This window comes from Sphaeramia orbicularis, chromosome 17 (assembly GCF_902148855.1).
Source record: "Sphaeramia orbicularis chromosome 17, fSphaOr1.1, whole genome shotgun sequence".
NCBI lineage: Eukaryota > Metazoa > Chordata > Actinopteri > Kurtiformes > Apogonidae > Sphaeramia > Sphaeramia orbicularis.
In genome coordinates, this window is record NC_043973.1 from 31,423,042 (window position 1) to 31,449,422 (window position 26,381).

At 37.8% G+C, this 26,381-nt stretch overlaps 1 protein-coding gene across 1 annotated transcript; it reads left to right on the top strand.

Annotated features, from left to right (window-relative positions):
• Positions 1–470: 470 nt before the first annotated feature.
• Positions 471–26,381, top strand: LOC115437380 (MAM and LDL-receptor class A domain-containing protein 1). The gene is made up of 31 exons (XM_030160608.1): positions 471–521; positions 601–751; positions 878–1,097; positions 3,058–3,181; positions 3,564–3,693; positions 3,787–3,865; positions 3,952–4,104; positions 5,674–5,799; positions 5,939–6,154; positions 6,243–6,362; positions 7,719–7,880; positions 7,999–8,090; positions 9,372–9,539; positions 9,658–9,846; positions 9,950–10,058; positions 12,065–12,187; positions 12,314–12,413; positions 12,629–12,788; positions 14,017–14,131; positions 14,861–15,004; positions 15,175–15,362; positions 15,719–15,884; positions 16,056–16,274; positions 18,639–18,817; positions 19,553–19,790; positions 21,258–21,420; positions 21,517–21,631; positions 22,662–22,779; positions 24,096–24,192; positions 25,957–26,032; positions 26,102–26,381. Exons 1-31 carry the CDS (start codon positions 505–507, stop codon positions 26,192–26,194), a joined length of 4,350 nt encoding a protein of 1,449 aa, XP_030016468.1. The 5' UTR covers positions 471–504; the 3' UTR covers positions 26,195–26,381.

Consider the following 26,381-nt stretch of genomic DNA (forward strand, 5'->3'; position numbering starts at 1 on the left):
CTCAGAACTGTCAAATTCGACCAGTCAAACTGATTCAAACCTGAGAACCAAATGGAAACTACCTTTAAAATATGCACACTTACTACCAAAGGCATGGAGTCGGGTTAGAAGAGACAGTCATCCGACTCTTGGTGATATAGCACTTAATTTTCCCAAATCTCTTTGCTGATCCATATTTTGAAATGTGCCTAAAAGAAGTCAATCTTACATCAAAAGATGCAAAACAGCATGAATGTCATATTTTCTTGCACATATAGGTTTTGTTATGAGTATAGTAAATGATGTAATCCTTCTCTAATCATCAACATTCTGATTAGTAACAGTCATTAAATTTTTTTTTGCTTTTCTTTTCTGATTTACATACCTCCCTAACACTGTCCACCAGTACAATACCTACATAATTGTCTCTCTGATATAGGTTTCTTTATGAACGTGATACTGTCAAACTCCAACCAAACTGAAGTAGCTCAACTGCTTACTCCTGAGTTGCAACCAGGGTCAGAGATGTGTGTACGCTTCTGGTAAGTCTGGAGCTGCTGTCACACACACTTACACACTGCATTCTGGAGCAGATTATTTAATCTATGCTGTATTGTCTAGGTACTGGTTGCCTGCAGAATTTACTAATACTCTTGCAGTGCATTTGCTTTGGGGCGGTCAGGAAAGTGATGCACTTTGGGAATCCTCTGGAGCGCCCTCTACAGGCTGGGAGGTGGCAGAGGTCACTGTGTCGTCACCTGGCAAATTCCATGTAAGACATTTTTATCATAATGAGTCCCATCGCACTCATTTCCGGAAACACTGTTTCTCATTTTGTTGCATGTGCCCCTTGAATCATTTCTGTTTGTTCACTGTCTAAACAATGGATTTTTACCAGGTGGTGTTTAAAGCATTCCATGTGCCAGGAATGAGTTCCACTGTGAAAATAGATGATGTCTCTATAAGGGATGGGGCCTGCAGTCCTCCAGGCAGCTGTGACTTTGAGTCTGGACAGTGCACCTGGGTCAGTGTCCCTACAGAAGGTGGACATGAGTGGGTGCTGGCTAATGGGGGTTTTCCGGGTCCACCAACTGACCACACCACCCAAAGCCCCAGTGGTATGACACAAGACACATCTCACCAAAAAAAGAGTTAAACATGAACATTCCACTGGAGTAGAAGCAGAACCATTTCAGTGGTATTATGTCCCTTCAATGGACCGAAAACAAATCAGCAAATTGTATCAAATGAAATCCATCTGGAGTAAATGCAGTGACTTTTTGTAGTTACTAAAAATTACCACTTACCCTATACCTATACTTATCCTAGTAGTCTATTCCTGTTACATGATAAACATTTAACAAGCTGAAAATGAAACTTAAGTGTTCTTGTTATGAGCATGTAACATCCTGATGTTCACTTTTAGCTTAAAGAAGCACCATCTAGGCTTTCCTATTGTTAAGTATATGTAGGTCTGTTAACGTGAAATTAACCCATTAAATTTGCTTAAAGGTTGCTTGGATTTTCTGTTTTTCTCATTTTGCTGTGATCACTTTGTGTCTGATCTTTCGACAGATAATAACTTCATGCAGTATTTGCGAGAACGATATAAAGATGAACCGACTGAAATTTCTCATTCTGCTCTTCTCACTAACTGCGCTGCTTATAATGCAGTTCTGTCTGAGAGACAAAACTCTGGGCAAAGACACAGGCCTGTCTATGCCTGTTTGCTTTTACTAGAGCTGTTGGTTGAACATACAGAACAGGAAGTGTGTACTTTATTCCCTGTAGAAATTTCCTAATGGGTTTGGTAGTGGTGAGGGTGTGTTTGTGTGTTTTAGAACTTAACCACTGTGAAAGAATCACAAAAGAACTTTTTTTTGCTCTCTAACAGTTCTCTTTACAAACACAAAGTTACTACATTTAACAATTTAGTCCTTAATAGTTTTCTGTTTGTTTTGTGTTTAAAAATGAGTGGATGCAGGAAGATGTAAAACACCAGTACGAGCCTAACTGTCAAACTACAAATATAGCGGCAGTGTTGCAATCTGTGATCAATGTTAGTCATTGTGGTTGCCATTTAACTGATTCTGTTACTCATTAACTTCTCTTTTTATACTTTCCTTCACCTCCTCTCTGCAGTAAAGCTGAATTGCTAAAGCCTGTTTAAAGATAAGACATGAACCCAAGAAACTACCAAAAGGCTTTTTTTAAATTTATGATTCTCTGCAGAGTTAATATCAGTCAAATAAAATTAACAGCACTGAAAATAATTGACACCTGGTACTTTACATTTAAGATAAGTTATCCATGAGATTTGCTGCACTTCTTAATGTGTTTCTACATTTTTGATTAGTAATAGCTAGGGATGTCAAAATTAATGCGTTAGCGCAGATTAATCCATCATTATGATTAATCTGATTAAAAATTTTTAACGCATTTAACACATCTGCAGCGCAGAATGACTGTGAACGTCTCTGGCAACACATTTCGGGCAGTTTATCCAAGTAGAGTTAGCGTCACGCATGAACAAATGGGCAGTTGTCCAGTTGTGACAGGCAGTAGAACCAACCCATAAAGATGGAAGATACTAAACAGCATGTTGGTCCTCTGGATGGAAATATGAGGACAAAAAAAACCCCAAGACGGAACAGTCGACCGACACAAAGTGTTATACACACTCTGCAGGAAGTTTTCTTTTTACTGAAGCACTTCCAGCCTAAAATACCGCATTAATGTGAAACATACGTTAGTCTGGGATTCTGCTAGCACTTCAGCTAACACATCGCCCAGCTTGCGACAAACACATCAAGTGCATATACATTCCCTTCTTTCTTGAGTCTGCTCATGCAAAATGAAACGTGATTAATATAGATTCGAAATTAATTATATTTAATTGTGATTAATCTAAATTAATCCACAGCAACCCTGTGATTAATCTGATTAGGAATTTTAATTGTTTGACAGCACTAGTACTAACACAATAATTTGATAAGACGGGGTTCTAAAAACATGTATGAGATTCTTACACCCTCATTTGTATTTTTATTTATTTATTTGTTTGTTATTTTCTTTCAGGATGGTTCTTGTTGAGCTCATCTCAGCACCAAAACCACAGCAGTAAAGCACAGGTAGTGTCAGAATGGATCCAACTAAAAAACACCACCTCCTGTCTCACCTTCTGGTACCATATGGGAAGCAGGTCAGCAGAAAAAAAACCCACAGTCACCACCTTTCTTACAGCATACTGTATGTGCATGCAGAGGATGCACTTCATCCTGTTTGTCCTGTTTAGTTTCCTCATTGACTTCCTCACAAAGTGTGTACAGATGTCATTCGGACATGAATCACCTGCTCCACTTTGTGCAAGACTGAGAATATTCTGTGGTAAAGGTCGTTTTTTTTAGCAGATTGTTGCTGTTTAAGAAACACTGAGCTCTAACCCCCAACAACAAGTTATAAATAATGTGTCTGATTGCTCTTTAACTTCTTAACATCATTTTAATGTTTACTTGTGATGCAGTAAATCAATTCACTTTACTTTTGTACATCATAAAGTGTCATTTTTGTCTGCTCTTTGATAGTGACTCAGGAACGTTGCAGTTGTTCATGCGTTCAGGACCAACAGAGGAGAATGTGATGTTCCACAGTAACAGCAGTGAACACAGATGGACCAGGTTCTCTCAGCCCTTAATGAAGAATGAACCTTTCCAGGTGCCTCAAAACAGGCAAAGTAGTAACAACAATAATGGCAACAATAATAGGATGAATGGATGTATAAACTATTTGCTTTGACTTTTTATTCAGCTGGTGATCGAAGCAAAAACTAATAACAAAGGATTTATTGCCATTGATGACATCGCTATCACACCAGGCCTTTGTCAAGGTACGGAGAGTAAATGCTTTCATTTCCCATTGTGTGTGTTTAATGATATTTACAACAAATATACATGAAAATATTTGATTTTATAGGGAATGAAACAAGTGCAAGATTTGTGGGATGTTCATTTGAGAATGGCTCATGCAGCTGGGAGGACATCAGTGTTGGTCCGTTTCAGTGGGTGAGAAGGAACGCGACTGGGAACACTGGACCTTCTGTGGACCACACACTGGGTACCCAGCTGGGTAAGACTGCACACTGCTGACTAGAGGTCGACTGATGGTGAACCAGTGTGGTAACAATTGCAGGAAAAGGCAGATAGCCAATAATCAGACAATATAGGCCACACAGAAAGACATCCATGCTGTTGGAAAAGTAATGTGTGTACTTTTATTAGAAACAAAACTGAACATGTAAACTAAAGTATGAAATAACTGAATGAATAAATACATTTGAACATCTAAGTCAAAGTCTTGGAATATCAAATTAATCATCAAAAATCCAGAACATAGTATACGTAATTTTTTTTCTTTTTTAACTATTATTTTTCCTCAAAGTCAGTATTTCCATTTGCCTGATCAGTCACTATCTGAACAATGTTCTGCTGATACTGATAGTTTATAAAATGTCCTATCACCATCTTTTTCTGCTGCTAATGCACCGTATGCTGCAAGAGGTGAAGTGATTAAAGTTGTGCAAATAGATGGTCTGCTGAAATTACAACAAGTCAGTTTACTAAATTAAAAAAATAGAAAAGCTGATAATGTCCTTATTTGTGTATTTATATATCCATTTATGTATTAGGGACAATGCAATGAAATATAGTGGACATATAAAATATCTGATGTTCTGCATAAAGAGTATATAGTGTTTAACTAATTCACAGCTCCTGACCATGGTTGGGCTTTTCAAGAAAGAAGATACATTTACAGTATAAATGACAATATTGTCACTGGCAACCACAAAATGGAAAATTTCAGTGAAGCACAACCATACTGTATGTTCCTGTATTGCCTTAGACTATAACGTGTGACAATAAATAGGGAAGTTAACAATTCATGTTGCGGTAAAATTCACCAACTCTGGATGAAGCATTCAATATTATGTAAAATGTAATGAAATGAATGTAATGAAATAAAAGCACAAACAGCCAGTATTAGCAGAAACATGAAGTCAAAATATTTTCAGTCAAACTACTCCGGTCCTTGTAATTGATGGTTATGTTATTAAATGTGATAATAGTTTTTTAACAGTGATGTATCAGTGTTAGAGCAAGATGTTACTGTTGTAGCTGCTGGAGGAGCTAGTTTGAACTAAAAACACCTTTATTCCAGTTTTCTCCAGAGGGAAACCAGGTAAAACTGTGATTATTACAAGAGGAAAGAACTGAATTGGGGCCTTCTTTCTAATCTTAATCTATCTTTTTGGTTTCTATTCTATTGGATGATTTGAATATTTATTGAGATGAAAGCATGTGGAAAGTGTAGAGGGAAAAAGTCACTATTTGTTGGGTCTTAACACCTTTGAATTTCGTTGAGCCAATGACATATTCCAGTGAAATTATCTGATCATTGCCCTAAATTATAACCAATGTTTATTTAAATTACAGGTTTATGAGGTTAAATGCAATATGATGCACAACTGACCATCCTACTTTCAATTATATATCTGCTACTACCATCCTAAAACCTTGTGCCAGTGGGGTTTTTTGTCATACCTGATGTATTTCTCACTGCCTCATTTTGGACAGAAGTGACATTATTCTTCTGTGTGTGTTTGTGTATGTGTTTTTTGTTGTTATCTCACTTTTTCAGGTTGGTATCTGGCAGTGGAAGTCGACCGAGGAGACCAAATGAGCCCTGCTGCACTGCAGAGTCCAGTCATGAAAGAGGCCAGCACCACCTGCACGTTACACTTCTACTACAACATGTATGGAGAGGGTGTGTTTTACTCTTTAATAAATATTTCCTGGAATCAATTTTACATCATCTTGCATGTGGCTACCTGAGGGCTCATGTTCATGTTTTATTTGTAGTTGTAGTTCTGCATGGTATCCTCAGCTGTGTCCACTGTTAACAGACATGCAGGAGCTGAACGTGCTGCTTAAGGTGGGCTCTAGGACCACTGCATTGTGGTGGCTGTCTGGTAACCATGGAAATAAGTGGCATCACGGCGAGGTTACACTTAGTCGAATCCCTCAGGACTTCACCATCCTGTTTGAAGCCTCCAGGACTTTCTCTAAGCCTGGACACATTGCCATTGATGACATAAACTTCACCAACTGTTCCCTGCCTGGTGAGCTGTGTCCTCCACCTTTAAACTCTTTTTATCAGATCTGTTTAGACTTTCACTTCTAAAGTTTTTTTTTTTTTTTTTTTTTCAGATCCCCAGCCCTCCTGTCCAGAGAATATGTTCACATGCAACAACAGTGTGTGTGTGGACATCAGCCAAGTGTGTGATTTCAGTGATGACTGTGGGGACCGATCAGATGAGGACAACTGTGGTAAGATATTACTCAATATATTAGTTGTACTATATTGTTTGAACTGGAACAGAACATTCCTGTACATAAAATGTTGACCCATTGCACAGATTCCCCCTAAATCCAGAAGATGTCCATATCTGTAACAGTCTAAGTAACAGCACATAGTGGTAGAATGTAAATGAGTACTTTTAATGTCGGACTGCGAAAATTTGATGTACTTATACATAACTTTACATTTCTACTCCACTATATCTCAGAGGCAGATATTGCTTTTTACTCCTTTACAGGTTGAATTGCTTTTCAGATTCAGTTGTTGCAGATTGAGTTTAAAATTGTCCTCTTTCTTAAGATAAATAAACTTAAAAACCCTCTTAGAATCGGGTCAGCTGCTTTCTGTCCTACTTATTCAATAAGTAGGCCTATCAATGTAAAAAAAAAAAAATCCCTTCACGTGCTGATCTTCCGACTACCTCAGAAAGGTGCATGTCGCGTACAGTTTTTACCCCCATACTATTTTTGTGCCTCTGGTGTTTTCGCAAATGTGCACCAAATGGCTAAATTTGGTACGGCACGCAGCATGCTGGTTTTACACCCATATTATTTTACCCCCATTAACTATGTAGTTTTGAATATCCAAATAAAGTGAAATTTACTATAGTAAATGATAAATAAACTGAGTAAATTGGGTTCAACAGGTTTCATTACTGGATCACTACCAGATGTTTACATCGAAAAGAAAGTGGTTGCATATGCCCCACAGTTTGGAGCATGTGCATAATTCTTAGGGGGTAAAAATTGTACAGCAGCACAGAGCATGTGCAACTTCTTATTGAAAATAGTAGGCGTATTATATATTATACAAGTGTATAATAAGTCTAATGCAATGGTAATGATTTTTTTGTATCAAATGTATGGTTTGGCGGTGGTGCACCACCGCCAAACCATACTAGTGGAAATGCTGTGTGGACATATGATGACCTTATAGAAGATGCATTGCTCTAGCTTAAAACATCCAGTAATATATGAGCAGTAACATATAAAGTATCTCAAATGAATTCAGCTTTAAACATCTACAGCAGTAAAATGCAACATATACTTTTATGCAGCAGTAAAATGGGTCAATAATGGTCCAGTAGTAGTTGTAGTGGTAACAGTAGAATACTTACAGGGACCATTTTACTGCACAATGACTTCTTTCACTTTTACTTCACATACCTGTAATAAAAATACAAATATTTGGATATGTGTATTTCCTTCAGTGTGTGCTTTATTTTAAATTTGTGCATTCCTTTATTTTGCACTCTTCAGTACCAGTTTATTATTTGTGATTGTGTGGTCCTCTGTCCACTTTACCCACTAATAATAATGACATAGAGCAACAAGGGGTGGTTGAGCTGTGTAGCTTCGAACATGGTTTGTGTTCCTGGGAGAGGAGTGACGTGGACACACCTGGAGCTGAGTGGACACGCCACAAAGGACAGGAAGCCTGGCCTGACCGTGGACCACCCAGAGATCACACCCAGAACTCTGCTGCAGGTCTGGGACCCCTGTAACTGCTTGGCAATAAGATGATATAGGGTCTTTTCCAATGTCTTTGATTCATTCCCCTTCTGTAAGCTGTCTTTCAATGTAAACGTTGTAATTGTATATAAAGGACACTATATCATCCCTGGGAGCCACATGACCAGGAAGGGCCAGACAGCAGAGATCCTCTCCAAAACCTTACTACCCTCCTTCAACTGCTCTGTGAGTACAGGCGCATTTAGACCTTTACCAACAACTGTTAGGGTGAGAGGAGCTCAGTGTATGTCTTTTTTGTTGTCTGAAATGACAGTTACATTGATAGGCCATTTGTTTTAGCCTTATTCATAGTGTTAAGACACACAATTTATCATTATATAACCTAAGATTAAGAATAATATGGATAAGGAAACCAATTAAATGTAGCTGCTGCTGTGAGAGAGAGAGAAGCTTATTAGAAGTTTATTTCAGTAATATCAAATTATCAGTTTAGACAGACAGGTTAACCTTTAGCTATTAAAATGTTTTGTTTTTTTTCTAATTTAAAGCAGCGTATGACTGACAAATTTGTAAAACTCCAGTGATAGCCTAATCTTATCACTAATCCATTAGTCTTTCCGTGCTTACACACCTGAATCACTTCCCTCATGGTGAACAGCTTTGAAGGTGACTCCATCATAAACACATAACAAACCGAAACATCACTCGGGCCTTTTCGGAAATTTTGTCGCGAAGTGCATTGTGGGAATGGGAATTCCACACAACAGCAATTTGGTTGTCTCTTTGTGAGTGCTGAACCCAAATGTGGCCTTTACCTCCATCCACCAACTATACTCATTCTTTAAAACAACCCTGGTGGACTGTATAGATTTGCGTTGTAGCGATCTGGCTCATTTTCTTCTCAAATCTATGACAAACTGCTTTCGCTTGGTCGTCATTCACACAATGCACTTTTCAACAAACTTTCCGAAAAGGCCTGAGTGATGATTCGGTTTGATATGTAAACACGCAGATTGTGTTTATGATGGAGTCATCTTCAAAGTTGTTCATTGTGAGGGAAGTGATTCAGGTGCGTAAGCACGGAAAGACTAATGGGTTAGTGATAATTAGGATATCTCTGGGGTTTTACAGATTTGAAAAAAATTTGTGATGAAAGTCTTTGCTTTAAAGATTTGCCTGACATAGACTATTGTTGTCACTGTTTTTTTTTTATTTTTGAATTTTTATTTTAAGGTTAAAATCAGCAGAGATATGAGGAAGTCAAACATGTCAATGAGTATGTGTTTATAGTGTTTTGATGTCATAGTTTACATTAATTCTTATTATTGCTAAAATCTGTACATGTGGCCCTTATCTGTTTCATGCTTATCTCTGAATGGCACATAATTAAACAACAGTTGCATTTTATTTGCAGTTCATAAGGTCATTTACTGCATGTTGATAAAACAGTTATTCGTACTCCTTATCTGGTCCTTCACTGTCACCACACGCTCTGTTTTCACATAGGTGAGATTCTTCTACTACAGCCTGAATGATGCTACAGGCAGACTCTCAGCTCAGTCCAGGTCACAGCGATCTGGTGAAAACGACAGCATTCTATGGCTCAAGGAAAACCTCCAGAGCTACAGCTGGCAAAGAGCGGAGTTCACATTTTCCTCTGCAACCAACAGCAAGGTCAGTCCAAACACTGATGGTTGATTAATTTACAAATAAGATGAAGATTTGTCATTGATTTTAGCTGTTTTATAATAAGTGTAATAACAGGTAACAATTGCATATGTCTTCTCCTCAGATCGTCTTCAGCTATAAATTAGGTGACAGTCAGGGGCTTGTTTCACTGGACGACATCTCTTTCTCCAGAGAATGCGCATTTGATCCTAACAACACAGAACTACCTGACACTGCACCCACCTCTGCCCCGCCTACAACCACCAACTCACCCACTTCTCCAACCACAACCTCACCCACAAACCCCTGTCAGGTAAACTACCTGAAGCATGTGAAACATACACAATCACATTAATAAAGTCTGTGTGTTTGTTTAATTTCTCATCAGCTTATTTTGTCTTTTATTGGTGTTGCAGGACAATCAGTTTTTCTGTTGGCAGTCACCTGGAGCAGTATGTGTCCAGGCTGATGCACAGTGTGACTATCATCCGGACTGCCCACAGGGGGAGGATGAGCATGGCTGTGGTGAGGGCAGCATGGTGACTTTATGCATCATGAACATGGCAGTCTCACAAACACACATTAAGTATGAAATATTTACACATATTGGGCCTCATGCAAGAACTTTTCCATATACGGCTCTGGAAATAAAATAGGAGACCACTACAAAATGAACACTTTCTCTGATTTTACCATTTATAGGTATGTGTTTGAGTAAATTGAACATTTTTGTTTTATTCTCTGAACTCCCGACAACATTTCTCCCAAATTCCAAATAAAAATATTGTTATTTAGAGCATGTATTTGCAGAACACGGCACATGGTCAAAATAACCAAAAGATGCAGTGTTTTCAGACCTCAAATAATGCAAACAAAACCAGTTCATATTCATTTCTAAACAACACAATACTAATGTTGTAACTTGGGAAAAGTTCAGACATCAGTATTTGGTGAAATAACCCTGATTTTCAATAACAGCTTTCACATGACTTGGCTCTCCACCATTGCTGTTGGATGACTTTATGCAGCTCCTGGCAAAATTCAAGAAGCTCAGCAAGCTTGTGACCATCCATCTTCCTCTAGAAGTTTGCTGCTCAAGTGTTAACAAACAAACAAACAAACAAACAAACAAACAAACGGAACCAAAAAGAATAGCCAAGGCAAGACAAATTTATTTGTATAGCACACTTCATACACAGGGCAATTCACAGTGCTTTAATAGCCCTTGCCTCCCCTTTGGGGGGCGGGGTAATTACAGAAAAGCTGGGGCTGGGCAATGTATTGAATTAATTCACTTAATCAAGGTTTTTCCTCCCTATAAATTATGAAAAAGAGCCTAAGTGCCTGTTTTTTTTTGTTGTAATATATTAATTGTGAATGGGTTTCTTCATATATTGCATTTAGTTTTAGTGAAGAAAGAACGTTTTTTTTTTTCAATCATGTTTTGTCTTCAGTTCTTAGAGCCAGAACACAATAACAGTCATAAATCATCCATAGCAGTTGCCTGGTTCTAGACAAAACCGTGAATGCAACATGCTCTCCCATCCATCATCACTTATATGTTGCATTTAAAAACAATCTTGTTTTTACGAGTGGTTTTTGCATGAGGCCCAGTGATTCATAAAATAACCTCAAGCTTATATTTAACCTTATTCAGATTTAGTGTTTTTTCCACAGCTGAGATCCCTGTGTCTGGTAGAGCGTCTCCTCCTGAATGTTGAACATAACATCCGTGTCTAATGTATCTTTGAGAAGATTAAATGTAACTGAATCCAGCTATAGATGTGCATTCTAGGTTTTGTGAACTTTGTTGACTTCTATGATACTAATCTACTAGTTGAATATTTCAGTGGTTCCTTCAAGTTGTTCCACAGTGTCATAGTAAATAAACTGCTGCAGCAGATCTACTGCAGCATCTTCTGTTCAGGCATCTTTTTCTACCTTTCTGATCATTTGACTTTTGTTGCAGTTTTTAAGAGATCCTAAAAAATCCAGAGTAATTCAGCTACAAGCCTGGACACATGTCTAGTTTTAAAGGTGCTTTATGATATTATTAATTTTCTCACATCAGTTTTTAACTTTTTAGTGTCACAAAAGTCCTTCTGTGTATGGGTGTTGAAAATCCGCATTCTCTATAACTGCTATGATATTTACTAATGTTTTCAGTTTATTTACACACACTATTGACCCTTGTCTATTAAACCATACATAATTAGGTATATTAAAATGTTGGCTATTTTCAAAGTTTGATTTTCAGAAGATTTGGTAGTTTTCTGCATGCTAACAGCCCTAAAAAGGAACCAGTTTGTTAATGTGGGTACAATTTGGAGTCAACATCCCTTCATCTGTGGGATGAAGAGATGTTGTCAGGTTTATAACCTTACACATGTAACGTTCAGTAGATAAAAGGACATCTATAATTTTGACACAAGTGGAATTTTTTTTTTTTATCCCAAACATGATTCATTTACCAATATGTGCCTCCCTTCTTTTCCAGGCAGTGTTACTCACACTTTTTCTTGACATTTCAGGCCCTTGCACATTTGAACATGACCAGTGTGGGTGGACTGACAACAGCAATGGACAAAGCAAATGGCAGAGGCAGAAAGCCAGCAACAGCACAGAGCCCCCCACTGACCACACCGTTGAAACAGGTGAACGTAACCGACGTTTTAGGATAACGCGTTGATCTCAAACGATCAAAACGCTCTATTCCCTCTGGAGTTGACTCAGCATGTTTTTTTTGCTGATTCAAGAGGTTTTCCCTTCTCTGCTCTCAGGCTACTACATGCGAGTGAATCTTAGCGAAGGACAAACACAGAGTGAAGCCCGCCTCCAGAGCCCCACTCTCTCTCCCTCATCCCCCTTCTGTCAGATTCTGTAAGTCGCAGCCATGACACATTGCGGGAAAAGGGCTCTTATAATCATACCTAATGCCTGTAAAATATTTGTTTTGATGCAGAGTCCAATATTCGTATGAGTTGATTTGAGTATGAATTGCTCAATATACCCCGCTGCCCCCTCCCTTTAAATCATGCAACTCCCTTCCCAATTCAACACTCTCCCCTTCTTCCTTCCTTCTTTACTAAACCCAGGTTTCACTTCCACATCAGTTCAGAGGCTTCTGGGTCACTCAGAGTGCTTATGCAGCAAGCTGAAGGGAGTGAAGCAATCCTGTGGTCACGCAGTCATAACACTGTCTCCCATTGGACTTCAGAGTATCTGCCATTAGGACAGCACCAACAACCCTACAAGGTGCAGTCACTTCACTCCTGTAATTTAGAATCCACTAGCAACAGGAATATAAGACCCTCGTAAATAGTGTAATACAAAGTAGAACACGCACACGTACATTTGCCTTTTGAATTTCCTCTCTGAGATCTCAGCTAAACTTTTATGATTTCATAGGCCTGTAGAGGATGTAAGACCTTTTCTTGGACTCTATTTATTTATTTATCTGTGTGTCGCATCACATTTAGTTTGAAATATGTTGTAGGATTACAAATTAAATGAAAAACCAACATACAAATACCACCATTTGGTATTGATTCCACATGTCTTACAGCTCTATCTGATGGATGAACATCATTTTTCCAAAAGATATCTACTCATTTGATGTGTTGAAGGTGGTTGTGTCTAACACAGGGGTATCAAACATACAGCCCAGGGGCCAAAACCGGCCCACCAGAAGTTCCAATCTGGCCCGCAGAATGAATTTGCAAAATGGAATAATTACACTGAATATATCAACAGTCAAGGGTGTCAAATTGCATTATGAAAATATTGACATTTACAAACTATGCAACAATACTATACAACTATACGTAATAAAATGTGAATAACCTGAACAAATATGAACCTGAAAGGTCTTAAGAAAAAAAAAGTTCAAATTCAACAAAATAATAAATTCACTGTGATCCATAAGTTGTGTTAATAATAAACTGAGACATAATATTCTTAAAATTGCACAATTTTTTCCTAAGAAATGTCAGGTTTACATCGTTGTTGAGGTTATTCATATTTTCATTACGCAGTTTGATTTTTTTCACGCTGAAACAAAGTGAAATTTTTTTATTTTATCTATGTAAAAGTTATTATGCCTTTTATTTTATTGGTCCGGCTCGCTTGAGGTCACATTGGGCTGCACGTGGCCCCTGAACTAAAATGAGTTTGACACCCATGGTCCAACACATTAGACTAAAATCTCCCACAGGCGTTACTTTGTGTTGAGATCGGTGACTGTGAAGGTCAAAGCATGTGATCCATATCGTTTTCATCAAACCAGTCACAGCGTAGGCACCTTAAGGATGGAGCGCTGCTAATTTGTCATCCATCTGTACATCTTGTGTAGAGTGTAATATTTTTGATTCATATTTTTATGTGGCATCTTTCTATTTTGTATTAATTTCAACGTATGTCCATGCACTTTGTGTTTTTTGAGTATGGCATATGAACACCTCGACATAGTAACTTGTATTTCCAGGTTTGGTTTAGCAGCATCAATAAAGTGTCTCCTGAGGGCACAACCACTGGAGCTCATGTTGTTGCAGTGGATGATATCTCTTTTCTGAACTGTGAAAAGTCCTTCCAGCCACCAGGTAAAAATAACGTTTGTCACATTTGTTAGTTTTTGACTTAAGTATGGACTTTGGATGTATTGCATGCATGAAAAGTTTGCGTATGTATCAAGGTTATTATCGTTAACGAAAACTAATGAAATGACGAAAACTAGAATTGAAAAAACATTTTTGTTAACTGAAATAAAAACTGTAATTAAAAGAAAAAATGATAACTGAAACTGTATTGTTTGCTTACAAAACTAACTAAAACATATGAAAACTGTGAATAAAATTCCCTTCGTTTTTCGTCTTTGTCAATGTCGGATTGATACGAAATTGATTTATTTCACTGGAGCAACTTTAGCTAGCAGCACCATATGACACTTAACTTCTCATCTTGAGGTTTAGAGTCAGCTTCTCATCCCCACTCTACCTGACAACATGAAGACTAAAGTTGGGAGAAAGCAGCAGAGTCCTGTCTGGGATTTCTGTGAATACGACGGCGAGGAAGAGAAAAGATATGAAAAAGCTACAACTAAACTAAAACTAAGCACTTAGACAAAAACGAAAACTAATAAAAACTAGCAAACCTGCTCTAAAAACTAATTAAAACTAACTGAATTAGAGAAAAAAAAAGTCAAAACTAAATAAAACTAAACTAGAATGAAAAATCCAAAACTATTCTGACCTTGATATGTATGACTTTCATTGTGGTCCAAGCTCAACAACCAAGACACTGAAGGAAGGTAATGTGTTTTCCGTCCACAGCCCTTTCAGCTTCTGACTGTTCTTTTGAGGATGATCTCTGTGTGTGGGTTCAGGGGAATGAAGATGAGTTAGACTGGATCGGTAGGTCTGGTCCCACTGACACCCCAAACACTGGACCTTCTGGAGACCACACCACTGGCAGAGGTCTTTATTAGTCCTTTATTATTCCACAAAACTAATGTCTGTGTTTCAGAAAATCATCTGGACCCTTATTCAACTAAATGATGTAGTTAATGAAGTAAATTAAGAAACAATAATACATCAGCTGTTTAAAGGTGATTGAGGGATCCAAAAATGTTTATTATGTTTCGCAGGAAGGTACCTTTACATCAGCAGTTCCCCACCAAGTGAAAAGGGAAATGTTGCTCATCTGAAATCTACGTTGCTGCCACCTGCTGGTCAAAATGGATACTGTTTTACATTTTGGTACCACATGTTTGGAGCGACTGTGGGCTTCTTGAGGATACTTTTGCAGACAGCAGACCCTTTGGACAAAACAGTGGTAAAACATACACAGTTAATTATTATTGGTTTAATTTGTCTTATTAAATACTGAATATAGAGACAGCCACATTTTGTCAGTAATGATTGTTTTTGTCTGAGCACATAACTTCTCTGTATTACATTATAAAAACCGTTTTCAATGTTGATTGTGAAACATGTAGATCTTCTTCCAGTGGCTTTTCTCTCTGTTATTATCCCTTTTTTTTCATAATTGTGAAATGCTGGTTGCGAAATAACATTGATGTATGGTATAATTAGTGCAAGATGCACAGTTTCAGTGCATACCACGATGTTGCACAAATCTCCTCACATCCTCATTGTGAGGAGTGAATCAGCTTCCTGTCTTTCCTGTAGGTGTGGCAAAAATCAGGAAATCAAGGGGATGAGTGGCTGCTGGTGCAGAGACATGTGACCCTGCAGAAAGTCCACCAAGTGATTCTAGAGGCTACAGTTGGAGGAGAGGCAGGAGACATAGCCATCGATGACATCTCATTCAGTAGTGGACCGTGTCCTGCCTCTGGTATTAAGGCCAAAACTGGAAAAGACCCAGTTTGTGTTTTTAATATGGATTTTCATATGATTTGACTGAAAAGACAGATACAGATTTAAATCTATACTAACTGGAAAACCAACTTTATTCTCAGTATAACGTTTACATGCTCTTTTGTAACTCTGAAATGTCATGTTGTAGATTTGTGTGACTTTGAGGAGGGGAGCTGTAACTGGCAGCAGGAGACCACCGATGACTTTGATTGGGTCAGACAGTCGGGCTCCGCCCCCAGCCCATTCACAGGACCAGACAGTGACCACACCACCAACACACCCACAGGTTATTACTTCTATCTGCCCTCGTCTACTGCTGACCGCACTGGGCAGACAGCTGAAATGTCTTCACCTCTGTACCCTGCAGGTGAGAGCAAACAGCATGAGTCTGCTGGCATGACTTTTTTTCCAAAAAATGAACCTGATCTCCTTCTGTTATTGTTTTTGACCAATTAACAAAATACGAGAAACGTTCACACGTTAGTTCACTTTTCTATTTGTGGAAACAGCAAACCTCCCCAGACTCTTGAGTCAGACTGTGTCAAGACAACAGTAGTCAGGTTTCAGTGTAAAGTAAACATATGGCAAATTTACCCAGAAGATATGCAAAAGAAGATGTCATTTTATGTGTATTTCCATCTACTACTTATGTCAATACTAATAGTCAGTTCAGCATTAGCACCATGGTTCAAAATGTCAGTTGGATTTATTATTTCATAGAAGAACAATACCATCTGAGCTGCTGATTTAGGAGTTGATAAAGACAGCGAGAGGCGTTTAATGCAGAATTTTGTCCATTTTGTTACAAACTCTAATTGCCTGTCGTTCATCAAACCTCTGATCGGCACCTGCTGTTTCTACCTCATGAACTAGTTTTAAACTCTTCCACTTACTGCTCAGATGTTGCCACAGTTTGTTTCTGCAGCTCATGATACATGTCTGCCATTATATTTATTATTTCTTATATTTGGCCAAGCTCCTGAAGAATCCAGTGTTAATGACATGATTGAAGTAAAATGCTCACAGCCTCTTTTTGAATTCGGAGACACTGATGCACAGCCAACAAAACAACATCAGCACTAATGTTTCATGTTTCAAACATGTTTCAGACCTGCTAATTTGGTGGACATTATAGTCAACCATTTTTATTGCCCCTCGGCTAAGGGGTATTGTAATCATTTTGTCATCTGTCTGTCTGTCCATTCAACAACATAATCGCATTATCTGAAGAATGCATTGAGATATCTGCACCAAATTTATTCTGTGGATGCATCTTGGCATTGAGCAAACGCCTATTGAAAATAGGTGACTCTGACCTACTTTTTCAAAGTCAAATTGCCTTGTGCCTTATAATATTTCAGTACTTTTACATATAAATATGTATGTAATAAGTTTTACACAAAGACAGTCTAATCTAAATTATAGGGCAGTAACTTTCAACAGAATCTTACACTATATTTGGCCGAGGGGGATTAAAAGTGTACCGCACATTATGTTATAGATATGAAATGCTTGAGAAGCACAAGAATTAAAATACATGAAAGTCTGTTAATGATTTTGGAAAACTGTGTGTGTCTTTTCATGTCTCTGAATGGAAGTTTTCATTACAGACCAGTGGTTGGCCTGAAACACTTGCTGACTACTTAAGTAACATCACTTATCTGACACAAAACTAGGCAAAAGCTTTATGGCCGTGTTTGTGCCGGCATATCACTTGGACAAAATCAGTCCTTAAAATTGAGCAGATTGTGGGTTTAATGCAGTGCAATTCACGGTTCAGTTAGAAGGCACAATTGATTCTCTGTGAATTGGGCCCCTACTGTTTACTAAATTCTCAACTAAAAATAACGATGGAAGATATATTTGATCATGCCCATTTAGATGCAGTGTATGTGTGAAATTTAAAGGAGTGATATTTTGTTTTTTTAAATGGAATTTTGCATTTTAAAACATTTCCCTGTGGTCTACATAAACTGTAAATGCTATGCTTGGGTCTGAATTCTTCATTAATTAAATTCCACAGGTCCATCTTCAACCCTTTTTCTGAGTAATGACACCAGAAAGGTTGTTTTGAGCGCTGGCCCTTTAAATGCAAATGAGCCACTTCATGCCCCACCCCCTCCAGGTTGTTGACTGTGCTGCTCTGTCCTGTTCAGCCACTGTGTTCGTTAATACAACCAACAACTGAACATTTTACGTAACTGGCACAAAGTTTGGACATATTTTCAGTATGAACTACAACCACAGCTGCTGACAAACTATTATGTCGTACTCAGAGAAATGAATCGGAAGTCTTGACCTTATATGTGCAAGTGTTGTCACATAACTAGTAATAAAACGTAACAAATTAAGAAGAAATTGAAACAGGTTGTAGAAATCCACTTGATTTTTGCCGGAATGAATATAAAGATAGTTTTGCAGCACCTGGAGGGTTCAAATTCAAACTTTATGAGCTATTAGGGTCCAAATACACAAATACATGTACTAATAAAAGTGGGTTTAGCAAAATATGACCCCCTTTAACACAAATGTATACCACAAAAATGTTGAGGATCTTCCATCTCTAATCAAAATGATATACTTTACAGTGCACATCTGTTGGAAATACCTAGACATCTAAGCAGTCGGCAATAAAAGCTGACAAATGACAAATTATTGCTACTGTGTTAAAATGCTCTCCACATGTAATTTCAGTGCGGGATATCATTTAATATGGTTTTCTCTCAATTAGACAAAGGAGCTTGTGTGCAGCTGTGGTACCACATGTTCGGAAAAGGAGTGGGGACCCTGAATGTTTACCAGCAGAGTGAAGAAGGGAGGCGAGTTCTGCTTTTCTCACAGACAGGAGACCAAGGTCGGCTGTGGAGGTTTGCTCAGGCCTCACTCCTGTCTCTGGTTCAGCCTTACAGGGTGAGTCACAAAGGTCTTTCACAAACTTCTGAAACATGTTCAGATATTTACAGCTGAAAACTAGAATGTAATTCAAATCGCTGACCAATCAAATTATCCTATATGTTATGATTTACAGGACATTGCAGTGTTATATAATCTAAACAATGGTTCATTAGTTGTTAGAACTTTTTTCATGCCCCTCCTGTCCACTGAAAATTACATAGCTATGATTTAGTTGATTTTTCATTTTTGTGATAAGCTGAATAATGAAGTGTTTATGTATGGGTTGAGGTAAAAGGATCCTTCCTCCTCAGCTAATAACTAAAATGCATTGTCTGGCCTCAAAACAAGCCTATTCTATAACATCATGAAAAGCTGACTTTTTAGAGGTATGTGGCTCTAACAGAACAGTAATCCTCCAAACATATGATGATCCTACATAATACAATTTACTGCTGTAGATGAAGCTGCCAGCAGTGTATGGAGTTGTTCAAATGAGCTCCACTTAATTACCTACAGTAATAAAATACAGCATAGACATGAATACCGATTTAAAATGAAATAAAAACCATATTCATCTCTAAAACACTGACGGGGATCATTTTATACAGCTATAGATGAACATTATTGATCCCAAAGGGGAAATTCACTAATTGAATACATAACTAAATGCATATCTTTTACTTAAGGAAAGAATCCTAGTACCTCTTTTACTACTGTAGGCCAGTGTCTATGATCGCTGTTGTGTTTTAGATCGTGGTGGAAGGCATCAAGGCTGGCCCCACACAGGAAGGAGACATGGCATTCGATGACGTCCAGCTGACAGATATTCACTGTCCGGCTCCTGGAAACTGTGATTTTGAGATCAATATGTGCAGCTGGAGCAACCTGGGCGGAGGAGTTGACCAGGGAGATTGGCTCCGTGGAAGAGGAGACTCCCCAAACCCCAACACTGGACCCAGCGTGGATCACACCACCAACTCCTCACATGGTGGGTAATCATATGTATGTTCGCTCAGGCAACTTGGGAGTAAATGTTTTATCACAGCAGCAGAATATAGTTAGTTACTGACTAATGAAAATGATAATATGTGTGTTATATCCAATTTCTGTTATTAGGTCGTCAGATTCAGTCTGATTATCTAGACCAGGGGTCAGCAACCTTTACAACCTAAAGAGCCATTTTTGTCTGGGAAAAAAAGACAGAAATCTGACTAGAGCCATGAAAAAAATATTTAAACCCATTAACATTTTACCATGAGGCTGCTCTGCTGTAGCCTATTTGTGATTAGTTTGCTATTTAATGCTGTATTTCCATTACAATAATGCAATGTCTGGTGCATTTATGAAATTATACAACTACAAGAAAGAAAACATTCAAGATTTGTAATTTTTTTTTAATAATGGACACCATTTCCAAAATATAATTACGTTGTGTAATGGAGAAAAAGCGCAACTTTCATGTATAGTGGCTTACTTACAAACTACGAACAAATGCAAATTGAGCATCTTGTATTGAATTTGGCAAGAAAATAATTCATTTTGGTTTTCATGCTGTCAGAAAATTATTTTGTTCAGTGTAAAGCCTGCACATTTTTGCAGATGGACAAAGTTAGAACAGATTTAAGCCTATAACAGTGTTAAAAAGTAATGAGTAATTCAGGTCATTTCAAAATGTTCCTTATGCTTTTTGACCAGAGGAGCCACAGAGATGCTAAAGAGCCATATGTGGCCCCAGAGCCACAAGTTGCAGACCCCTGCACTAGACCTTTATAGAGTCAGTAGTAGCATATTCACAGCAGAGGGAATACTTGGGAAATACTTGCAATTGACATATTTTGGCAAATTGTAGAGTGCATTCAGTAGCAGATGTGTGGAGTGATATATCACATGAGCACAATCATTTTAAATCACTACTTCTGTCAAATTATGGATTTCATTGATAAGTAACTGTCTAATAAACTGAACAATGTACAGCGAGGCAAAAAAAGAAACGTTTGGGCCTCTGGTTTATATTCCACTAATGACCACTGAACTGAATCTGTCAATCTGTATGTAATATATATGTATGTCATATGATCACTGAACCAGCATGTGTCTTAAATGTGATGTGTTATGGCATAATGTTTGACTACTTTACAAATTTGCTAAACATAAGCTGTATTTAAACAAATGACAACAAAAACAAAATATCAGTTCTACTTAGATGGGCAGTCAAATCATTACTAAAGCTGTTTGAAAATCCAGTCCAAAATCTTCACATTTGTCACACTAGTTACCAAATTTAGTCACGGTGTTGGATGTATTCACGAAAACTGAAAGTCTACGAGTAACGGGAACTGAATTTGAAGATTAATTTAATTCAGGCTACAGTTGTACATATTTGTTAAATGTTGTTTTTGATGTAAGATTACAGGAGTAAATCATTGAAGTTGGCACGTTTCCGTGCTTCCATTAGGTTACTACATGTATGTGGACAGCTCAGTGGGTGAGTGGGGAGACATCTCCTTCCTGGTCAGTGACGTGTTCCACCCGTCCACCACCAGAGGGCACTGTCTGACATTCTGGTACCACATGTATGGCACCCACATTGGGACTCTCAAGCTCTTCATAAATGACAGGTAACATTAATTTGTAAGGATTACAAATAATAAACAGTCACTGTTTAAAAGGATCTGCAGGACATGGGTTAATCCTAATAATGTCTCCACTTACAGAAATAGACATGCTGGTGGCGATGAAGAGGGGATACTGCACTGGAGAGAGACCGGAGACAAGGGGGACAGGTGGCTGGAGGCCCGTGTGCCCATTATACATGATGAGGCATTCTGGGTAATTATCAGCTTTTGTTCATTAGTGAGGCGGCCAAATACATGAGAATCCTCAGCATCATTAACCATTAATTTAATTTGTGTTAAACAAAAAGAAAAACAAAAATGTTCCAGTATTTATATAACTGCTGGTTATTGAATGCGTCCACGCTTCTTACTGATGTCCACAACAAGTTTATTCTTTGCAGAAGATAATGCGATGGTATACTGTGAAAACTAAATACAAACAATAAAATTAAACAAGATTTTACTTAAATTTCATTCTTACACAACAGTTTTCTGTTAACATAAATTAGAAGTCGTTATTGTGTTTACCTGGATAACCAACAGAAAAATGGGATAGGGTGTAATGCTTGTCCAGTCGTTTTGATGTTAAACAAATGAGAGGCTACTTACTGCAGTTAGAGTTAAATATACGGCCCGGACAATAAAAAGTAACTGCCTTGATTTAACTGAGAAAATATTTCCGATCCTTCCATGGGTAGGTACTGCAGTGGATAATAATATTTCAGCTGGAACGGGTTATTTAACTAACTGATACAGTAAATAGCCTGTCATGTCTCTAAAGTCTAAAAGATTGGACAATACCAGGATTGATCAGGATCATCAGGCTTGTGACAGAATGGTTGACATATGGATTAGCCTCCGTAAAGTCCAGACTCTAATTTGGGATGTGATGGACTTGATGCAGTGGTCCAATTCTCCATCGTCAATAATCAAAAATGAATGCAAGTATGGATGGAAAAAATATTATCAACCTTTTGGTGACTCTACATAAGCATTATGCGGCAAAATAGATGTGACAGTGAATGTCTCCTGTACTCAAACCCAGAGGTGGTGCAGTGACATATTGCATTTGCGACTTTCTGTTTTGTTTTTTTTGTGCCGGGCAGTGTATAAAAGCTAGTGAGTCCATGCATTCTCAGCTGTCACAACAAACATTTGCCTCTTAAGTTATACTTTATTGGTCTGACTTGTGTCATTGATGTGCTGAAACTGAAAACTTCACCCTGTCTCTCTTTTTGCTACAGTTTGTGTTTACATATCAGCGAGGGAGGGTAACAGGTGGAGACATTGCTCTTGATGACATCTCCGTTCTTCATGGTCCATGCTACACTGACCCCATCGACCCACCGCATCATGATAACAGTAAGTGCCATAACAAACACACGCTGTGCTGATGGAAGATACTGTCATTCACATTGTGGTTTATGGAGCTGAAGAATACACTATACAATTCACCACAGAGTACAGGGTACAAAGAACACTAGAGAGTTCTAACATTGTTTAATTGTTCTTTTAAATGGATTTGTTGCCGATTACATGATACTGAACCCTACCATCTTAATCCTCTAATGCGGAAACCACAGTGAGCCCATTTACATGCACACCAACCAATACTCCGATCATTGTCCGATTTCTGGAGTTATCAAATTATTCAAGTGATCATGTAAACAGGATAATCTGATAGGCTTTATCTGATAGCAGCAGTAATCTGATTATAATAAATCAGATTAACACACCTAGATTTCTCCCCAATACTCTGGTATCTTCATGCATGTATACAGGTTAATCTAATTTCTTTCATTCTTTTACATCTGCACATCTGTAAAAAATAGAAATAAAAAATCTATATAAATGGAAGTTACACCGTGACGTGAGCCTAAGGAAAAAGGTAAACAAACATGGCACGTAGCAGCGAAAAGTCAGCAAAGACTCACTTCTGGAGAGAAGAGGAAACAAATTTCATGCTACAACAAATGAAAACTTTTAACATCCTGCATATGCTTGATGGGAGGAAATACAGGAATGGTGACACATTCCAAAAGTTGTTCTTAAGAATGTCCGAGACAAGACAGGATGTTTTGAAAATAACAGGAAGTGTACGTCTTACATCCTAACGTACATATGTACATACTGTGAAAGAAATCAAATAATGGACTGAAACATGTAACCCAGGGTTTCTTAATTATTGCATTTCTGAAGTACATGTAAACGAGCCACATCTGATTACGGTAATTATCGGATTACTCCCAGGTATCGGATTTTTATAGTCATGTAAACGGGCTCAGTGTCTGTAATCCTGCACCTGAAAATGGATTTTTAGGAGAACAGGAATTGTGTTTAACAGTTAAACTTCTCAACTGAACAATGTACGATATTCAGAGATCCCAGCGGAGATGTTCTAGTTGGATATTTTCTGTGTAAAAGTGATATCAGAATAAAAATGTCATTCAGTTCTCAATTTCCTGAGGCCTCTGACCAAGGGATCAATAAAGTTCTATGTAATCTAATCTAATCTAATCTAATCTAACCAATACTTTCAATACAGTATTGTGTAGCTTCATAACATGACTGGGGGGGATCTTAAAAACAGGCAGATTTTGACATCAGTTGAGATAGAAATGCATATATGAAAGGTGTTGTGAATCTGAAAAAGTTTTTAAAATATTATTTTTGTGCAGCTTTGTTGACAGTTGGCCTTGCCGTTGGTCTGACTTTGCTGATCGGCGTTGTCATCTCAGTCTTCCTCTACATACTAAACAGGAAACGTTGTACAGAGTAAGCACTGACTGCATCATATAATAATACAGGGGTGCCCATACTTTAAAATGACCAAGTCATCAAGCATCTACCTACACTAAACATTACTCTCTCTCTACATATATATATCTATATATATCTATATATATATCTATATCTATATATATATATATATATATATATATATATATATATACACACACACACACACACACACATATATATATATACACACACATATATATAGACACACCCACCACAAAACAATTCAATTCCACTCTGTTCAGTGTTGCAGAGTCTGGACATTTTGTCCTGGTACCAGCCTCAAGCAGACCCACATCATCTTCAGCAGTCATGGTGCAGCACTAAGTGGACTTAATAAACTTCATGTAGGAAAAATTATCATTGTCCAATAGGGATACAATTTTTTTTTTTTTCCTCAAAAACTATTTTCTGTATCATATTTCGATGAGCTTTTATGCACAAGGAACTGAAGTGAACTCACTTTTGAGCTATCCTTAAAAAAGTTCACCAATGAACCCATGTTTGTACTCTAATGCAAAACTTATTTGAATATTGGCGAGGTTCCATAGCACTCCTTGCTTTTAATAAATTCATGAGTAATGTTAGTCCTTCTTGCATTTTACCTCATGCCACATGTAGAGAAAGACTGCAGACATTCTGCCAGTTCATCTCATGTGACTGGGCAGACCAGTTCTATCGCAAGCCTTACTACCCTACAAGACTGCTTTGAAATGCTTGACAAATCACTGGAAACGAGCCATCAAAACTAAACATCAGCAGAAGCAATCAGTGCTGTGAGTGAGCAATTCAGGTCAAACAACCACACACTGCATAAGAACAAACCCACCTGCCATTGCATTTCATTCTGTTTAATGACATGTTGCAACTTGACTATTGACTAATTTGACTTTATGACTTACTTTCTTTTTATTGTTATAAAATGCAGAATACAGTTATTTTAACAGTTTTGGATTAAACGCTTTGGATCCTTTTCCCTTTTTTGTTTATTGTTCAACCAGGGTTCTAGTTTTTGGAAATCCACTCAAATGCAACAGAGTATAAAAATTTCAGTGTTAGTCATGGGTGAATTTTTTTAATCAAATACACAAAACACATTGATTTTCATTATTTTTTAGCAAAAGCTCATCAGAATATGATACAGGACTATGGAGTTGCAAAAAAGTTGTATCCCTGTTGTCCAATTAACTGATTTTAGTTCTCTCACTTTCTCTTTCTCATCTTTTCTTGTCTTGCTTTTCAGAGGGAAGTCAGCGTCATAGTTTTTATGAACAGTTCCAGTGTGCCTCTCCACATTTCCCTTCTTTGGAAAAGCAATGATAGATTGACAGATCAGACAAACACACTTTAAATTTGATACGGTGAAAAAAAGTCCTCCACCCGTTCCACATGGAAGTAGTCTGTTTTTGGTTTCATACTTGGTCCCGCTGTCCCACTCACTTTCACCCCCGCTTTAGTAGATATAACTTATACTACACTTAGCTCAGTGTAGTTTTAGACCCTGTGTTGAAAGAGGAGACCTCAGACTGTACGTCCTGTATGTCAATCAAGTGTAAAATATCACAGGGAGGATAAATGATAACATCTGAAACATTTTTTTAAAAGCCACACAATGTCCCTGTACTACTTTTGTGATCTACTGGTCAATCTTAATCAATTTACTGGGCACCCTTGAAAAAAAAAATGCATGTATCATAGGTAGTCACATTGTTTGATGCCTATTTTCTTTTTATGTATCAGAGTTCAGCCAACAATTCTAGATAACGAACCTGTTGAAGAGGACTCTGTGTTTACCCTCTTTGACTGCAGAACAGAAGTAAGTATCCATAAAACATCCTCTGTTGTCTTGGTAGTGTCAGATGAAGAGGTTTTTTTTCCCTCGCAGGGGACACAACATGGAACCCGATCAGACTTTTCCTTCTTCAACCAACTGTACAATCCATCACAGCAGACGACAGTGACTTCATCTGATGCTTAATCCAGAAGTGTCTTTCAGTACACTAAAGAGAATGACCAGCATGTAAATTATTCCTGTATACTTGGAAATATTTTGTTTGTATTTAACATGCAGTGTGTATAAGTAAAGTAATTAAATTATTGTTTATGTGGCAGTTTGTAACTATAGATCAATGACAGAAGAATGATTATGGGACTGGTAAATGTTA

Excerpts from the sequence above, each read along its gene's own strand:
- LOC115437380 (XM_030160608.1), top strand. Across the intron at positions 3,182-3,563 it reads TGGTACCATATGGGAAGCAG|TGACTCAGGAACGTTGCAGT; the intron begins GTCAGCAGAAAA and ends GCTCTTTGATAG. Across the intron at positions 10,059-12,064 it reads GGAGGATGAGCATGGCTGTG|GCCCTTGCACATTTGAACAT; the intron begins GTGAGGGCAGCA and ends TTGACATTTCAG.